At 37.6% G+C, this 17,260-nt stretch overlaps 3 protein-coding genes and 1 long non-coding RNA gene across 5 annotated transcripts; 1 reads left to right on the top strand and 3 right to left on the bottom strand.

The window, feature by feature from the left end:
- Nucleotides 1-459: 459 nt before the first annotated feature.
- On the bottom strand, nt 460-2,605 carry LOC108130658 (serine protease 7-like). The gene is made up of 6 exons (XM_070281268.1): nt 2,483-2,605; nt 2,298-2,419; nt 1,447-1,833; nt 1,273-1,381; nt 907-1,193; nt 460-848 (listed from the first exon to the last, which is right to left on the bottom strand). The coding sequence occupies exons 2-6, from the start codon at nt 2,389-2,391 to the stop codon at nt 544-546; spliced, it is 1,182 nt and encodes a 393-aa protein (XP_070137369.1). The 5' UTR covers nt 2,392-2,419; nt 2,483-2,605; the 3' UTR covers nt 460-543.
- A 1,108-nt stretch (nt 2,606-3,713) lies between these two features.
- LOC138926591 (uncharacterized) lies at nt 3,714-5,722 on the top strand. 2 transcript variants are annotated; one of them, XR_011443158.1, is made up of 3 exons: nt 3,714-4,098; nt 4,152-4,244; nt 5,321-5,722. It is a non-coding gene; the product is annotated as an uncharacterized lncRNA (long non-coding RNA). The 2 variants fall into 2 exon arrangements; XR_011443157.1 differs by having other exon boundaries at nt 3,714-4,089.
- Nucleotides 5,723-6,226: 504 nt separating this feature from the next.
- On the bottom strand, nt 6,227-8,164 carry LOC108130274 (serine protease 7-like). The gene is made up of 5 exons (XM_017248659.3): nt 8,029-8,164; nt 7,198-7,548; nt 7,029-7,137; nt 6,687-6,973; nt 6,227-6,627 (listed from the first exon to the last, which is right to left on the bottom strand). Exons 1-5 carry the CDS (start codon nt 8,120-8,122, stop codon nt 6,323-6,325), a joined length of 1,146 nt encoding a protein of 381 aa, XP_017104148.2. The 5' UTR covers nt 8,123-8,164; the 3' UTR covers nt 6,227-6,322.
- A 6,366-nt stretch (nt 8,165-14,530) lies between these two features.
- On the bottom strand, nt 14,531-15,478 carry LOC108130422 (uncharacterized). Its single transcript, XM_017248837.3, has 3 exons — nt 15,035-15,478; nt 14,856-14,978; nt 14,531-14,794 (listed from the first exon to the last, which is right to left on the bottom strand). The coding sequence occupies exons 1-3, from the start codon at nt 15,376-15,378 to the stop codon at nt 14,662-14,664; spliced, it is 600 nt and encodes a 199-aa protein (XP_017104326.2). The 5' UTR covers nt 15,379-15,478; the 3' UTR covers nt 14,531-14,661.
- Between the last annotated feature and the right edge of the window lie 1,782 nt (nt 15,479-17,260).

Consider the following 17,260-nt stretch of genomic DNA (forward strand, 5'->3'; position numbering starts at 1 on the left):
GTCCAGAGTCCGTGGACACAAGTGGCAAGAGGCAGTGCTAGTCCGGTGCTAACTGGTTCCTGCAGGCATCATTAACCTTTCTACGCGAATACAATTAACGAGCCGGTCCATTGTCTACTTTGTTTTCTCGTCTCCCAAGGCAATCAGCCCGAAAACAAGGGCGAACTTGGTGCGGAAATGCGAAAATGCGCGGCTTGCATAATAGAAATTCATTGCCAAATTGCATAGAAAATCGTTGAGGGCGCTAAGAAGGTGCCGCTGGGCAAGTTTACAGCATCTCGAAAGTTATTTCGCTGCACCAGTAACCGCTCCACTCCACTTGGATCTCTCTAACCAAGAACAACGATTTTAATTACCGCAAACTGTGCGCGGCTGTAAGCGCATTACGTATACGCAGCGTGGCAACAGCAGCTGATAAAATCGCACCAAATGCAAGTTAATTAAAAGACGAGCGTCCTGTCCCGAAAAACACTTTCGACTGGGCTTTAATTAAAACTTCATTCGAACAGGCATTTGGATTCGCAGTGGCCTGCATAGTATCCCTCAGGGTCGAATGGTCTCCTGGATCCAGTCTACATAGTCAGAGACTCGGGTGTAAACACCTGGCCATCCCTCCAGACCGCACCGATTTCCGAACGAAACCACGCCCTCCTGGTACCAGGCATTGTTGAAGCCTTCTCGCATTAGCGGTCCGCCTGAGTCTCCGTCGCAGCTGTCCTTGTAGTATTCTCCGCCCGCGCACAGCTGCGATTCAATCAGTTTGATATTCCGCGTGGCAAACTTTCTCTGGCAGGTGGCATGATCGGTTACAGCCAGGTTTAGTTTCTGCTTGATGGTGCTCTTCCGGGCTGTAAGAGTCGTCAAATGAGTTTTACCGGACAAGGTTTCTGGATTTATGAAGCCTACCTGTGGTTGTACGTCCCCATCCGCTTACCACCAACAGTTCTCCAGTGTTGATGGCCTGTCGGGTGCTGACCAAAGGGAGACACACTGGCTGGATGTATTCATTCAGCAGGACAGGAGGATCAAGGCGCAAGAGAGCTATGTCGTGGGTGCGATCCTTATTGAGCGGATCATACTCGGGATGTACAATGGTTTCCTCAATGCTCCTTTCAATTATTGGCTGGTTGCAATTGTTATCAATGCAATCCAAGTCCTTGCTTGTATCATACTCACCCAAGCGAACTGTGGTGCTAAAAATATTAAAATTTGGTTATAGTTATGAAGTTATTATAAAATGGTTATGAAGAACAAATACCGTAATTTACTTACAGTCTTCCCACTTCCTTTAAAACTTCACCAATCACACAATGGGCAGCAGTCAAAACATAGCGATTGTTGATTAAGCTGCCGCCACAGCTTAGTTCCCGACGTCCAGTACCTTTTAAAAACAATACCATGGTATATGTGAAATCTTGAAATCTTACAGTTAAAACTAAAACTTACGATCTACATATTCCAGAAGAGCCATCCAGACGAACTCATCGAGAGCTGTATCATTGCCATTGTAAATCTTATTCATAAAAGAATTTGGTCCACAATTGGGTGGCGATGGCAGCAGGTTTCCCTGACCTTGCGGACCATTCGGACCGCTATTGCGAGTGGGAGTTGGAGTCACCGGAGAAGGCTGTGGAGTACTCTCCTGGACACCGAATCCCCTGTCATTTGTACAGCATACATGCGGTTGACGACCAACTCCATTGATGCATTTAGAACTAACAAGGAAATTGCGATCTTCGGAAGACAGGGGGTTTTTTTGGACCACGGAGAACAAACTTGGGCAATCATAAATAGATATACACGTGCCCCTGTTCTGGTTTGGATTTCTGCAACCTAAAATAGATAATTGTTAGAATATTATTGTTGTAGATATTGACCTATAACGTAAATATTAATAATTACAGGTAAGTTGATTTTAAAAGATGGTTGGATAGGACTTGATAACCTGTTAAGCTTGTTTCTTGTGAATGACTTTTCAGTCAAGGGAATTTTAAAATCAAAGTTTAATGAATGATTTATTGAACTTAAGAAGAGTATTATTGTAGCCAATGACCCAAATAAGCGATCTATCTATATATTTTAAAACGTAATCAGCTGTGCGGCAAAGGCCCCCATTAAATTTTTATTACAGGAACAATATCACACGAGTGCGCTTATTTAGGCAGTCACACTTGCTTATTGTTCAAAGCATGCTTTATGTGATTTAAGTCTCAGTTAACTCAATTAATGACGTAGGTAACTGCCGGCTACCGATCATGAGTCAGTGCTGAGTGATTCAGGTTTCAAGATGTACAAACTTTGTTGAGCCTGAACAGTTTCCAGAACTGTAAACGACAGCAGGCAGGTAGCCAAAAAAACTCCAAAATCCCCAATTCGTAATGTTGACTTCATTTTGCGGGGATATTTCCCACTTGGCGCACTAAGTGTAATTCACAACACAGTTAATCACACTAGCCCCGACTTTGCGTTTTCGACCTCGAACCTGGAAACGACAAATTGGATCGGACCGGAGCTGGAACTAATCTCGAGGCTAAAGTGCCGCAACAAACTGATCGCGAGCGCAATCGGAGAGACCTTTAAATACGATCGAAGATTATCACTGGAGAGGCGGCGACCGATTAAGCCGGTTCCATGAAATACTGAGCAGCTTTTGAGCTGATCAAGTATTTTAAACGCACAGCTGAGAAAGAGCTTTCGCATTGGGGAATACCACAAAACTGAAAAATTCACATCTATGAATTCGCACTACTGCCGGTTTCATTGCAGTTTAAATAATAATATTCGTTTTTTTAATCAATTGTTGAGTGTATCAAATACAACCTTTTTCCATCTTATTCTTCATTAAACCTCAGATTAGAGTACTACCTCAATAGAATACTTTTTAATAACAGATTACTTGAAATACTCCATTTTTAGCTTGACATCAAAAATGTTTCTGTGCAAAAATGGGTCCAGCTGTGTCTTCCTTTTTCGACACTTTCTTTTTAATAAGAAAATACACCTCGCATTGACCTTTGACTCAAAGTAAGTCCTTTTATCGGGCACCTGTCTTTTTTATCTGATAACTGTCACAATGTTTGTTATAAAAATGCACTTAAGGGCGTTTTTCCAAGAAATATATGTTACTTGTTGCAGTCATGTTTAAAACTCTTCGAAGGCAAAACGTTCCCAAACTATCCGCGTGTCTCCACCTCCAGATTTCTTGGATTTACATTCTTCAGATATGGGACTGATAAAGACGGACTTATCATTTTAGATGATAATCGAAAATGGTGGAGATGTTTAATGTTTCTGCACAGAATTATTTGTGTTTTTGTCATCAGCTACGTTTACTCGGATTGGTTTATTGGATTTAACAGGATATTTCAGCAAGCGCTTAAATGTACACGAGCAGTGCTTGTAATTGCTTGGATAATCCGTCAACAGTTTTTTATGAACACCGAAGTGATTTTATTGGCCAACAATAGCTTGAAGCTTTTTCGTCGCGTGAGATCCCTGGGAACCATAAAAGAGTTGGTTTTGGAGATGAACGGGAGTTCGTGTTAATAATGCTAATATTGTTCTGTCGGATTTACGATTTCGCTTCTATACTGGCTTATTATCTTCAGCAGCAAGAATACTATGTTAAACTAAAAACTATTTACGAATGGTGGAGTATTTACTTTGCCGTTTTTTCTATAGAGATCGTTTTAAATTACACTTTTTTTTTGGTATTTATCATTGGGGGAACTTTATTCATAGTTCAATGAAATAATGCAAAACGATGTAAATAAATCCAGGCGTCCAAAATTTGACGTTTATTTGGATGTTTATCGAAAAATTCACGAACTATCGACCTCGTTCAATAAAATTTACTACAGTCATCTAATTTTCCACATTTTATCAACCGTTTTATATATTGGTGATACGTCTTACCAAATGGTACAAAGCTTATCACTCGAACATGGTTTGGTGTGGACTGGAATTTTGAAAATAATGTTTGAATATAAAATGTTATGCTCGGTTGTTGAGCGAATTTTTAAAGAACTTGGCAAAACTCGTTTACTTGAGTTAAGCATGAATACAAATACAAAAGAAAGCGACCAAGCTGTAAGCGTAGTAGGTATAACTCTAAAATAGTCCTAAATTGACTAAATTCATTTTTTTTTTAGGTGGAAATGTTCATTACTTTTCTGAATATGCATCCATTTAGGGTTCAACTATTTGGTCTATTTGCAATTTCTAATGGCTGGTTCTTACTAATGGTATCTTACACGGTTAATTATTTAATTTTTATTATACAATGTGTATTGCAAGACCGACGAATTTGAACGATATCCTCATTTTTTTTCGTTACTAAAACTCTTCGTCAAAATTAAAGATATTCTGAACTTCAGAATCTGAACAGATCTTGGAGGAAATTGTCTAAGTTGGATAGCACTGCTGTAATTTGTATTAATTTTTCTGTTTGTTTAGCCAACACTAACATAAGATTTTAGTAAAAAACCCTTAAGGTGTTAAAAAAAATTTGTAGAACTTTGTATTTTAAGTTCACTTTACACTTAAAACAGATAAACAGAACCAACATTTAAAAAAAAAGTTATTATAATTACTTTAAATCACTATAATTATTATAATTTACTTTATTTATAACAACCAAAAAAGTGTTGATATTATTTTCCAATAAAGTGAATTTTATTGCTCTTACGTTTAAGCATCTTAGACTGTCCTTTTAGTACAATTCGCCTGTCTTTTGTGTGACTTATCGTGATCTTATCCTTTTTTTATTAAAGGCATTAACAAATTGCAATTTAGTTTTAACCTGGAACGCTTTCCTTTTCTATGACACTCAAAATAGAAACCGTGCTGGAGAGTTCAAAGTTTTTCGGAAGATGAAAATTTCGATATTTACTGTGAAAATTTTACATTTGCTTTTTAAATACGCGCAATGTGCGGGAATAATTGTTTTTAATATAAATAAAAATTCAATTTACAATGTATACTGGCTTGTGTGGCTAAGTGTAATTAATCGTATAATAAGTCTTTGCGTCTTCGTTGAATTCTTTATATTGCTTTTTACCAAACATGAAAACTTTATTGAAGAATTTTTTCATGGTATTCGATTGTTTGTGTTTATATTCTTCAGTTACTCTATTATATGACTCCAACTGTTTCAAATATAAAAATATTGGTCGATCGGTTTTTGGACCTTTTCCGCAGAACAAGACTTTAATGCAGACGAAAGAAATACGGTCTCAGTGGTCTCAATACGGTCTCAATATACTGATTTACTCTACTATTTCCAACTCAATCAATTTTAAAGACATGACGTATATTACAGGTGCACCACATACATTGTTGTGGGACTCAACTTGATGCTCTACATCACTACATCCACATCCTGGCCTATTTTTCCTTTGGATTTCTTTATTCTAAGCTCAACAATTATATGCGAGACTCTTTGGAATACCATTTTCGGGATTCATCCAAAAAATTTGTAAAGTTGGAGTGACGGCTTACATCCTATTTATAGATCAAAAAGTAAAAAGTTTTTGGTACAACCTTTTTATTGGCAATAAAGCTTTAAACATTTTTGCTGACGGTTTCCTGTTGGATATATCAAAAAAACTATTTTTACTATACATGTCATCTTTAATCAGTTGGTTGGTGTATCTGGCCCAAAGTAATCTTCTAACAAACAATTATTAACTCTTTAAAAACGCGAAATGAGGAGGCCCAACCAGCTTTGGATAAGGAAATTATTAAAATTTCAAAATCCAGTTTACCTAAACACATTAATTTATAAATCAATTGTCCATCAGTTTCTTCAAAAATAAAAATAAAAAAAATAATCTAAAAAAAAGTTTTTCCCAGGGTTTTAATGCAGAATGGTGGTGAATCGATCCAGAAACCGTTTAAGGTACTCCGCTTGAGAATCGGATGAGAATTGGGAAAGCTATAAACATCACTGTGGACCCTATAGGGGAAAACGCTATATTCAAGGGATCCGAGAAATGGACGAGAAATGGACCAAGAAATCGTTTAAGGTACTTCGCTTGAGAATCGGATGAGAATTGGGCAAGATACAGCCATCGCTGTGGACCCCATAGGGGAAAACCCCATTTTTAAGCCTCCACTTGGATCTCTCTAACCAAGAACAACGATTTTAATTACCGCAAACTGTGCGCGGCAGCGTGGCAACACGCAGCGTGGCAACAGCAGCTGATAAAATCGCACCAAATACAAGTTTCCTGTCCTGGAAAACACTTTCGACTGGGCTTTAATTAAAACTTCATTCGAACAAAAGAGGCAATTGGATTCGCAGTAGCCGGCGTAGTATCCCTCAGGGTCGAATGGTCTCCTGGATCCAGTCTACATAGTCAGAGACTCGGGTGTAAACAGCTGGCCATCCCTCCAGACCGCAAGCATGTCCGATCGAAACCACGCCCTCCTGGTACCAGGCATTGTTGAAGCCTTCTCGCATTAGCGGTCCGCCGGAGTCTCCGTCGCAGCTGTCCTTGTAGTATTCTCCGCCCGCGCACAGCTGCGATTCAATCAGTTTGATTTTCTTTGTGGCAAACTTTTTCTGGCAGGTGGCATGATCGAATACAGGCACGTTTAGTTTTTGCTTGATGGTGCTCCTTCGGGCTGTAAGAGTCGTCGAATGAGTTTTACCTGTAAAAGGTCTCTGGGTTTATGAAGCCTACCTGTGGTTATACGTCCCCATCCGCTGACCACCAACAGTTCTCCCGTGTTGATGGCCTGTCGGGTGCTGACCAAAGGGAGACACACTGGCTGGATATATTCATTTAGTACGACAGGATGATCAAGGCGCAATAGAGCTATGTCGTGGGTGCGATCCTTACTGAGCGGATCATACTCGGGATGCACAATGGCCACCTCAATACTCCTATCAATTATTGGCTGGTTGCAATTGTTATCAATGCAATCCAAGTCCTTGCTTGTATCGTACTCACCCAAGCGAACTGTGGTGCTAAAAATATTAAAATTTCATTGGTTATGAAGACCAAATACCTTAATTTACTTACAGATTTCCCACTTCCTCTACAATTTCACCAATCACACAATGGGCAGCAGTCAAAACATAGCGATTGTTGATTAAGCTGCCGCCACAGCTAAATTCCCGACTTCCAGTACCTTTTAAAAATAATATATCGGGACATGAGTCCACCTTGAAAAGCTATAAATAACACTAACGATTTACATATTCCAGAAGAGCCATCCAGACGAACTCATCGATAGCTGTATCATTGCCATTGTAAATCTTATTCATAAAAGAATTTGGTCCACAATTGGGTGGCGATGGCAGCAGGTTTCCCTGACCTTGCGGACCATGCGGACCGCTATTGCGAGTATACCGACTACCGAATACCTTGTCATTTGTACAGCATACATGCGGTTGACGACCAACTCCATTGATGCATTTGGAACTAACAAGGAAATTGCGATCATCGGAAGACAGGAGGCTTTGCTGGACCACGGAGAACAAACTAGGGCAATCATAAATAGATATACACGTGCCCCTGTTCTGGTTTGGGTTTCTGCAGCCTAAAATAGATAATTTTTGGAATATTATTGTTTTTGATATTGACCTATAACGTAAATATTACTAATTACAGGTAAGTTGCTTTTTAAAGTGGGTTGGATAGGACTTGATAACCTGTTAAGCTTGTTTTTTGTGAATTAATTTTTAAGTCAAGGGAATTTTAAAATCAAAGTTTATTGAATGATTTATTGAACATAAGAAGAGTATAATTGTAGCCGATGAGTCAAATAAGCGATCTATATATACATTTTTAAACGTAATCAGCTGTGCGGCAAAAGCCCCCGTTAAATTTCGATTACAGGAATAATATCACACGAGTGCGCTATTTAGTCAGTCACACTTGCTTATTGTTCAAAGCATGCTTTATGTGATTTAAGTCTCAATTAACTCTAATGATAACTGGCATAGCCGGCATAGATAACTGCCGGCTACCGATCATAAGAAGTCAGTGCTGAGTGATTCAGGTTTCAAGATGTACTTACTTTGTTGAGCCTGAACAGTTTCCAGAACTGTAAACGTCAGCAGGCAGGTAGCCAACAAAACTCCAAAATCCCCAATTCGTAATGTTGACTTCATTTTGCGGAGATATTTCACAAACTGAAAAATTCACATTTATAAAGTCGCACTATACTGCCGCTTTCATTGCAGTGTAAATAATAATATTAATTTTTTAAATCAATTGTTGAGTGTGTCAAATGAAACCTTTTTCAATCTTATTCTTCATTAAACCTCAGATTAGAGTACAACCTCAATAGAATACTATTTAATAACAGATTACTGGAAATACTCCATTTTTAGCTTGACATCAAAAATGTTTCTAGTAGAGCTGTGTCTTCCCTTTTCGACACTTACTTTTTAATAAGAAAATACATCACGCATTGACCTTTACCTCAATGTAAGTCCTTTTATTGGGCACCTGTCTTTTTTATCTGATTCCTGTCACAAAGTTTGTTATTGAAATGCATTAAAAGGAAGGAAAATATTTCCAAGGAAAATATTTTACTTGTTGCAGTCATGTTTAATATTCTTCGAAGGCAAAACGTTCCAAAATTATCCGCGCGTCTACTGCGGAAAATTTTATCCTCCTCTAGATTTCTTGGATTTCTGTTCTTTAGATACGGGAACAATAAAGATGGACTGATTATTTTAGAAGATAACCAAAAATGGTGGAGATGTTTTATGTTTCTACACAGAACTGTTTGTGTTTGTGTCGTCGGCTACGTTTACTCGGATTGGTTTATTGGACCTAACGTCATATTGCAGCAAGCACTTAAATGTACACGAACAGTGCTTGTACTTATTTGGATCATCCGGCAACAGTTTTTTATGAACACCGAGGTGATTTCATTGGCCAACAAGAGTTTGAAGCTTTTTCGTCGCGTGAGATCCCTGGGAAACCATAAAAGAGTTGGTTTTGGAGGTGAACGGGAGTTCGTGTTAATAATGCTGATATTGTTCTGTCGGATTTACGATTTCACTTCCATATTGGCTTATTATCTTCAGCAGGAGGATTTCTATATTGTACTAAGAAATATTTTCGAATGGTGGAGTGTTTACTATGCCATTCATTCCATAGAAATCGTTTAAAACTTCACTGTTCTCTGGTATTTATCATTGGGGGAACTTTATTCAGAGTTCAATGAAATAATGCAAAACGATGTAAATAAATCCAGGCGTCCAAAATTTGACGTTTATTTGGATGTTTATCGAAAAATTCACGAACTATCGACCTCGTTCAATAAAATTTACTACAGTCATCTAATTTTCCACATTTTATCAACCATTTTATATATTGGTGATACGTCTTACCAAATGGTACAAAGCTTATCACTGGAACATTGTTGGGTGTGGACTGGAATTTTGAAAATAATGTTTGAATATAAAATGTTATGCTCGGTTGTTGAGCGAATTTTTAAAGAACTTGGCAAGACACGATTACTCATTTTTGAGTTAAGCATGAATACAAATACAAAAGAAAGCGTTCAAGCTGTAAGTATAAATCTTAAATAGTCCTAAATTTATTTAATTCTGTTTTTTTTAGATGGAAATGTTCATTACTTTTCTGAATATGCATCCATTTAGGGTCCGACTATTAGGTCTATTTGCTATTTCTAATAGCTGGTTCTTACTAATGGTATCTAACACGGTTAATTATTTAATTATTGTTATACAATTTGTATTGCAACACAAACAAATTTGAACGAAATCTCCATTTTTTCGTTACTTCAGTCACAAAATTTAAAGAGACGCTGCACAGATCTTGGATAATATTGTCTTAATTTGAAAGTTCTTCTGTAATTTGTAAAAATTGGCCTGGATTCCTTTCACAATAATTCCAAATAAAATGTGTAACTAAATTTACAAAAAACCTCTTGCGGTGTTAAGAAAATTTGTAGAACTTTGTATTTGACATACAATTTACACATAAAACAGTTAATCAACTTAGTTTAAAAAAAAAAATGTAAAATAAAATTTATTTTAAATTACTAAAGCAGTGTTGATATTATTCTCCAGTAAAGTAAATTGAAGCAATACAATACAAATACAATTTAGTCCAAAGAACCTTAGACTTTCCCTTTGATACACTTCGCCTGTCTGTTTTATGACATATCGTAATCTTATCCGTTCCTATTAAAGGCATTAACAAATTGCAATTTAGTCTTAACCTGGAAAGCTTTTCCTTTCTATGATACTCAAAACAGAAACCGTGCTGGAGAGTTCAAAGTTCTTCGCAGGATGAAAATTTCGAAATTTACTGTGAAAATTTTACGTTTGCTTTTAAAATACGCGCAATGTGTGGGAATAATTGTTTTCAATATAGAAAAAAATACAATTTACAATGTAAACTGGCTTGTGGGGCTTAGTGTAATTAATCGCCTCATAAGTCTTTGCGGCTTTGTTGTATTCTATGTGTTGCTTCTCATCAAGCATGAAAATTTTATTGAGAAATTTTTTCATGGAGCTCGATTGCTTGTATTTATATTCTTCAATTACTTCATTGTGAGACTCCAGATGTTTCAAGGATCGAAAATAAAAATATTGGTCGATCAATTTTTGGAACTTTTTTGCAAAACAAAACTGTTATGCAGACGAAAGAAATACGGTCTCCTAGGAAAATGGGAGCTTTTCCTCGTCTTAATAATAATGATTAGTGCATTATATGGGTTAATATACCGATTTACTCTACATGTTTCCAACTCAATCAATTTTAAAGACGTCGTATATTACATGTGCACCGCATACATTGTAGTGGGAATGAATTTGATGCTTTACATCCACATTCTGGCCTATTTTTCCTTTGGATTTCTTTATTCTGAGCTCAACAATTATATTCGAGACACTTTGGAATACCATCTTCGGGAACTGGAACTCAAATATGATCAAAAAAAGTTTGACAAACTGATAAGCAAACTTAAAAAAAGCCTAAATCTACATAGAGAGATTTTTGAAGTGCATACATTTTTTCAAAGATTATTTGAATTGGTAATTTTTCTTGGGTTTATGCAAAAGATTTGTGTAGTTGGAGTGGCGGCTTACATCCTGTTTATAGATCTAAAAGTACAAAATTTTTGGTACAACCTTTTTATTGGCAATCAAGTTTTGGATATTTTTATGCTGACTGTTTCTGTCGAAGAAGCAAGAACTCAGTTTTCAATGATTCGCTGGGTCCACCTCGAATCATATAATATTGGAGGGCATTTAAAAGAGCTTCACAATCTGGTAAGATAAAAAATTTTATTTTTTAAATTATGAGTTAATAACTTTAATTTGCAGCTGGATATATTCTACACTCAACTGAATTTATACGAATTTAGGGTTCGCTTTTGTGGCCTGTTGGATGTATCAAAAAAACTATTTTTACTATACATGTCAGCTTTAATCAGTTGGTTGGTGTATCTGGCCCAAAGTAACCTTTTAACAAACAATTATTAACTGTTTGAAAACGCGAAATAAGGAGGCCCAACCATTTGCTTAGCGTGGATAAGGAAATTATTATAATTTCAAAATCAAGTTTACCTAAACACATTAATTTATAAATCAATTGTCCATCAGTTTCTTCAAAAATAATGATAAAAAAAATAATCTAAAACAAAAGTTTGTCTCAGGGTTTTGATGCAGAATGGTGGTGAATCGGTTCAGAAATTGTTAAAGGTACTCCGCTTGATAATCGGATGAGAATTGGGGAAGATATGGTCATCACTGTGGACCCTATAGGGAAAAACGCTATATTCAAGGGATCCCATCAGAAAAATGGACAAAAAATCTAAAAAATATTTTGTCTCAGGATTTTGACGCAGAATGGTGGCGAATCGATCCAGAAATCGTTAAAGGTATCCGCTTGAGAATCGGTTGGGAATTGGGGAAGATACCACAGCCATCACTGTGGACCCTATAGGGGAAAACGCTATTTTCAAGGGAATCCATCAGAAAAATGGACACAAAATCGAACAAATATTTTGTCTCAGGATTTTGATGCAGAATGGTGGCGAATCGATCCAGAAATCGTTAAAGTTTCTCCGCTTGATAATCGGATGAGACTTGGGGAAAATATAGCCATCACTGTGGACCCTATAGGGAAAAACGCTATATTCAAGGGATCCCATCAGAAAAATGGACAAAAAATCTAAAAAATATTTTGTCTCAGGATTTTGATGCACAATGGTGGCGAATTGATGCAGAAATCGTTAAAGGTACTCTGCTTGAGAATCGGTTGGGAATTGGGGAAGATACCACAGCCATCACTGTGGACCCTATAGGGGAAAACGCTATTTTCAAGGGAATCCATCAGAAAAATGGACAAAAAATCTAAAAAATATTGTGTCTCAGGATTTTGATGCAGAATGGTGGCGAATCGATCCAGAAATCGTTAAAGGTACTCCGCTTGATAATCGGATGAGAATTGGGGAAGATATGGTCATCACTGTGGACCCTATAGGGAAAAACGCTATATTCAAGGGATCCCATCAGAAAAATGGACAAAAAATCTAAAAAATATTTTGTCTCAGGATTTTGACGCAGAATGGTGGCGAATCCATCAGAAAAGTGGACAAAAAATCTAAAAAATATTTTGTCTCATGATTTTGATGCAGAATGGTGGCGAATCGATCCAGAAATCGTTTAAGGTACTCCGCTTGAGAATCTGATGAGAATTGGAAATGATATAGCCTTAATTGTGGGGAATATAGGTGAAAACCACATTTTTAAGGGATCCCATCAGAAAAATGGACAAAAAATCTGAAAAATATTTTGTCTCTGTGTTTTGATGCAGAAAGGTGGAGAATTGATCTAGAAATCGTTTAAGGTACTCCGCTTGAGAATCGTATAAGAATTGAGGAAGATATAGCCATCACTGTTGGGCCATATAAGGGAAAACCCCATTTTTAAGGGATCCCATCAGAAAAATGGACAAAAAATCTGAAAAATATTTTTTCTCAGGATTTTGATGCAGAAAGGTGGAGAATTGATCTAGAAATCGTTTGAGGTACTCCGCTTGAGAATCGGATAAGAATTGAGGAAGATATAGCCATCACTGTGGGCCATATAAGGGAAAACCCCATTTTTAAGGGATCCCATCAGAAAAATGGACAAAAAATCTGAAAAATATTTTGTCTCATGATTTTGATGCAGAAAGGTGGAGAATTGATCTAGAAATCGTTTGAGGTACTCCGCTTGAGAATCGGATAAGAATTGAGGAAGATATAGCCATCACTGTGGACCCTATAGGGAAAAACGCTATATTCAAGGGATCCCATCAGAAAAATGGACAAAAAATCTATAAAATATTTTGTCTCAGGATTTTGATGCAGAATGGTGGCGAATCGATCCAGAAATCGTTTAAGGTACTCCGCTTGAGAATCTGATGAGAATTGGAAATGATATAGCCTTAATTGTGGGGAATATAGGTGAAAACCGCATTTTTAAGGGATCGCATCACGAAAAATGGACAAAAAATCGAACAAATATTTTGTCTCAGAATTTTGATGCAGAATGGTGGCGAATTGATGCAGAAATCGTTAAAGGTACTCTGCTTGAGAATCGGTTGGGAATTGGGGCAGATACCACAGCCATCACTGTGGACCCTATAGGGGAAAACGCTATTTTCAAGGGATCCCATCAGAAAAATGGACAAAAAATCTAAAAAATATTGTGTCTCAGGATTTTGATGCAGAATGGTGGCGAATCGATCCAGAAATCGTTAAAGGTACTCCGCTTGATAATCGGATGAGAATTGGGGAAGATATGGTCATCACTGTGGACCCTATAGGGAAAAACGCTGTATTCAAGGGATCCCATCAGAAAAATGGACAAAAAATCTAAAAAATATTTTGTCTCAGGATTTTGATGCAGAATGGTGGCGAATCGATCCAGAAATCGTTTAAGGTACTCCGCTTGAGAATCTGATGAGAATTGGAAATGATATAGCCTTAATTGTGGGGAATATAGGTGAAAACCGCATTTTTAAGGGATCGCATCACGAAAAATGGACAAAAAATCGAACAAATATTTTGTCTCAGGATTTTGATGCAGAATGGTGGCGAATCGATCCAGAAATCGTTAAAGGTACTCCGCTTGAGAATCGGATGAGACTTGGGAAAAATATAGCCATCACTGTGCACCCTATAGGGGAAAACCGCATTTTTAAGGGATCGCATCACGAAAAATGGACAAAAAATCTAAAAAAATATTTTGTTTCAGGATTTTGATGCAGAATGGTGGCGAATCGATCCAGAAATCGTGAAAGGTACTCCGCTTGAGAATCGGATGAGACTTGGGGAAAGTATAGCCATCACTGTGGACCCTATAGGGGAAAACGCTATTTTCAAGGGATCCAATCAGAAAAATGAACAAAAAATCTAAAAAATATTTTTTAGGATTTTGATGCAAAATGGTGGTCAATCGAATTAGAAATCGTTTAAGAATCGGATGAGAATTGGGAAAGATATTGCCATTATATATTGATATTGCCTCTCCTTTCTTGTTTGTTTATTTTTTCGTCATTTTATTATAATCATTTTGATTTGTTCATAGATTAGTTTCACACATCTTTTACAGTATTATCTTATTACATAAGGTACGTGTTTAATTTGGCGTTAAGCTGTGTAAAGTATAAATTGTTAAGTTATGTTTGTGGTCATTATTTTATTGAAGCGCGCCTGTTCTCTTGGAGTCATTGTGAAGAATTTGTTGAACATCTGGAGCTCTTCCCGAGTGTGCAACGGAGGCCAGAGCGTGGTGTAACTCGTAACTCTAAATAAAATATTAAAATTTTAAACATTTTTTTCTTATTCCAAAATAAAATGTTACCTACCTTACAAACTCCCAGGCACACCCGGCACTAGGCATATTTTCGATCAGCTTTTTTATCTCCCACTTAAATTGCTTGGCTTGCTTTTTTTTAGAGTGCCTATACCGCTCAAGGCATCGGATTTCTCTTTGAAAAATATTTGGATATAAAAAATTATTAAATTCATTACTTTGAGCCCTCACAGTGGAACGCGAAATTTGGAAAAAGTCGGCTCACGGCACAGATCTCTGTCATCGTCAAAGACACTCTGGGCAGAAGGAACCCATTCATCCAAATCTTCTTTAAACAGCTCGTCAATATGAAAACCATCAAAATCGTGACGTCTGCATAGATTGGCAAGCGTGTTCCGTGATAGCTCAGGAGGAACCCAAGTATCTGTTGCCAAAAGCGCGAGGCCCATGGTACTTCTTTTTTGGATATATAGTTTTCTCTTTTCTTCCATGATTGTCTTTCGATCTGTATTGGTCTTTCTCTGCTCTTCCGTGGAATACGAGCCTCTACTAATCCTGATCCGAAGTGAACTCATTTTTACGTGTTTTTTGGAGGTATATTATCGTATATTTTTTTTGTTCTTTTTTTTTTAAGTATTTGTGTAGATGTACTGATAGACTGACAGAATATGTGTTATTTCTATGAAGCCTACCATGATATTTTGGAAAATATTATTGGATAAAATATTAAAAATATAATGATGATTAATAATAATAATGATAAACTAAAATAATGATGAAAAATCATTTAAAAATCTCTTTTTATAATATTAAACTTTTTTTTTGTTTGGTTTTTTTACTTTTTGTGCATTTTAACTGTTAACAACTTAATGTCAAAATGTAATATTAGTGCCCACTATGGTACCAAATTAACTTTATTTGAAAACAACTTCTTAAGAGACTGAACTTTCATACTGTATATTTTTGAAAAGTTTTAAAAGTTAATTTTTTTGTTCTTTTCCCAAAATTAAAATAGGGCTTGTTGATTTTTTGAATGAGACAATTATGTGAAAAGAAGTAGTGACTTGGGCCTAACCAAAAAGTTTATGTCCGTAATTGTTCCATTCAATTTATCTATAGACATTTTAGGTCGAGTTCTTAGAATGTCGAGTATTCAGAAAACTGACCATAAAACTCGCTGCAACCTGTCATAAGTAGTTTGGCAAAAAAGGACGCTGAAGAAGAACTCGAACAAGCGGCATGAAATACAGCACAAATCGAGTACAACTTTGGCAAAAGTTGTTTTCCTTTTGCCTGTCGGCATCGGAGCGTAGTCCTGCCACCACCCTGACATTCTTCGGCATTCTGTTTAGCTTCAATGAATGCTCCAACGCTCCCGCTGCGACTCCTCTTCCTGGTCCTGATACTAGTGGTCGTGGCTATGGTCCCTGCATCCACCCGTATCACCCTCCTAGGGTGGCAGACCACCGTTCCATTTGGCCCACTCACGATGTCTATCTGCTGGCCGGACGCTTTGTTTTTGTGCTGGCCTATTCATAATTCCTCAGCCGACTGCTGGCACAAATTGAAAAGCAAACACGTGGCTGTGTAGTTGGCCTTATCACTGGCTACATTGGGATTTTGTAGCTCTGAGCCAGTGACACTCCGTCATGTCGCCTGTCGGTCACTTGCTCCGGGTTCAGTTTCATTTTCAGCCAGAGAGACGGACACCGAGACAGAAACGAAGACAGAGATGGGGACGAGGCGATGAAGTCGGAAGGGGATTGGGGCTGCTGAATTCCAGTTTTTGTGTTAAGTTGCTGTGACACTTTTTTGCTATCCGTGAGTCGTCGTGTGCCTTTTTCCTGAACCATTTTGTTTGTGGGCTTAGGTCAGCACTTTGCCATTTTCATAGCTGCATGCACCAGGAGGGTCCTGGTTCTCATTGTCATCTCTAGTCCCATCCTTGCACTTCCCCGGCCCCTAACGTGTCCCTTCGGCATTGTTTAATAATTTTACTGCTCAGAGCCGGATATTCCAGGCACACACAAAACTTATCGAAACATTTTTCCCTGGCCTCCGTCAAATTTAAGAAAAAGTCTGGAGAAACTTTAACTTTAACCCTTAATGAGGTTAACCCTTAATGAGGCTAGAATTATGGCAGCGAACAGCCCTTAAGCCGATGATGGGGTATCATTGCTAATTTGCTTGGCCGCCGGCGAAAGTTTAAGCAGAGTTGAAGGTATTATATATACGACTTCCCCAGATGAGCGCCCAGCTACTGAAGACAGACAGCTGGGCTGCCATCAAAGGCAGACGGCACTTGAGTTGATTTCCGTCCGGAGCCATTGAGATCGAGTCGAGTCCTGGTCAAGGACCCGACTTACTCTCGTGTCGATTTCAGCGGAATGCCTGCCCGGCAGCAGCGTCCGGCTCAAGTGTCTTGTATATTAATTGAAATTAAAAACACTTTCGAGT

The sequence above is a fragment of the Drosophila bipectinata genome, chromosome 3R, assembly GCF_030179905.1.
Source record: "Drosophila bipectinata strain 14024-0381.07 chromosome 3R, DbipHiC1v2, whole genome shotgun sequence".
NCBI lineage: Eukaryota > Metazoa > Arthropoda > Insecta > Diptera > Drosophilidae > Drosophila > Drosophila bipectinata.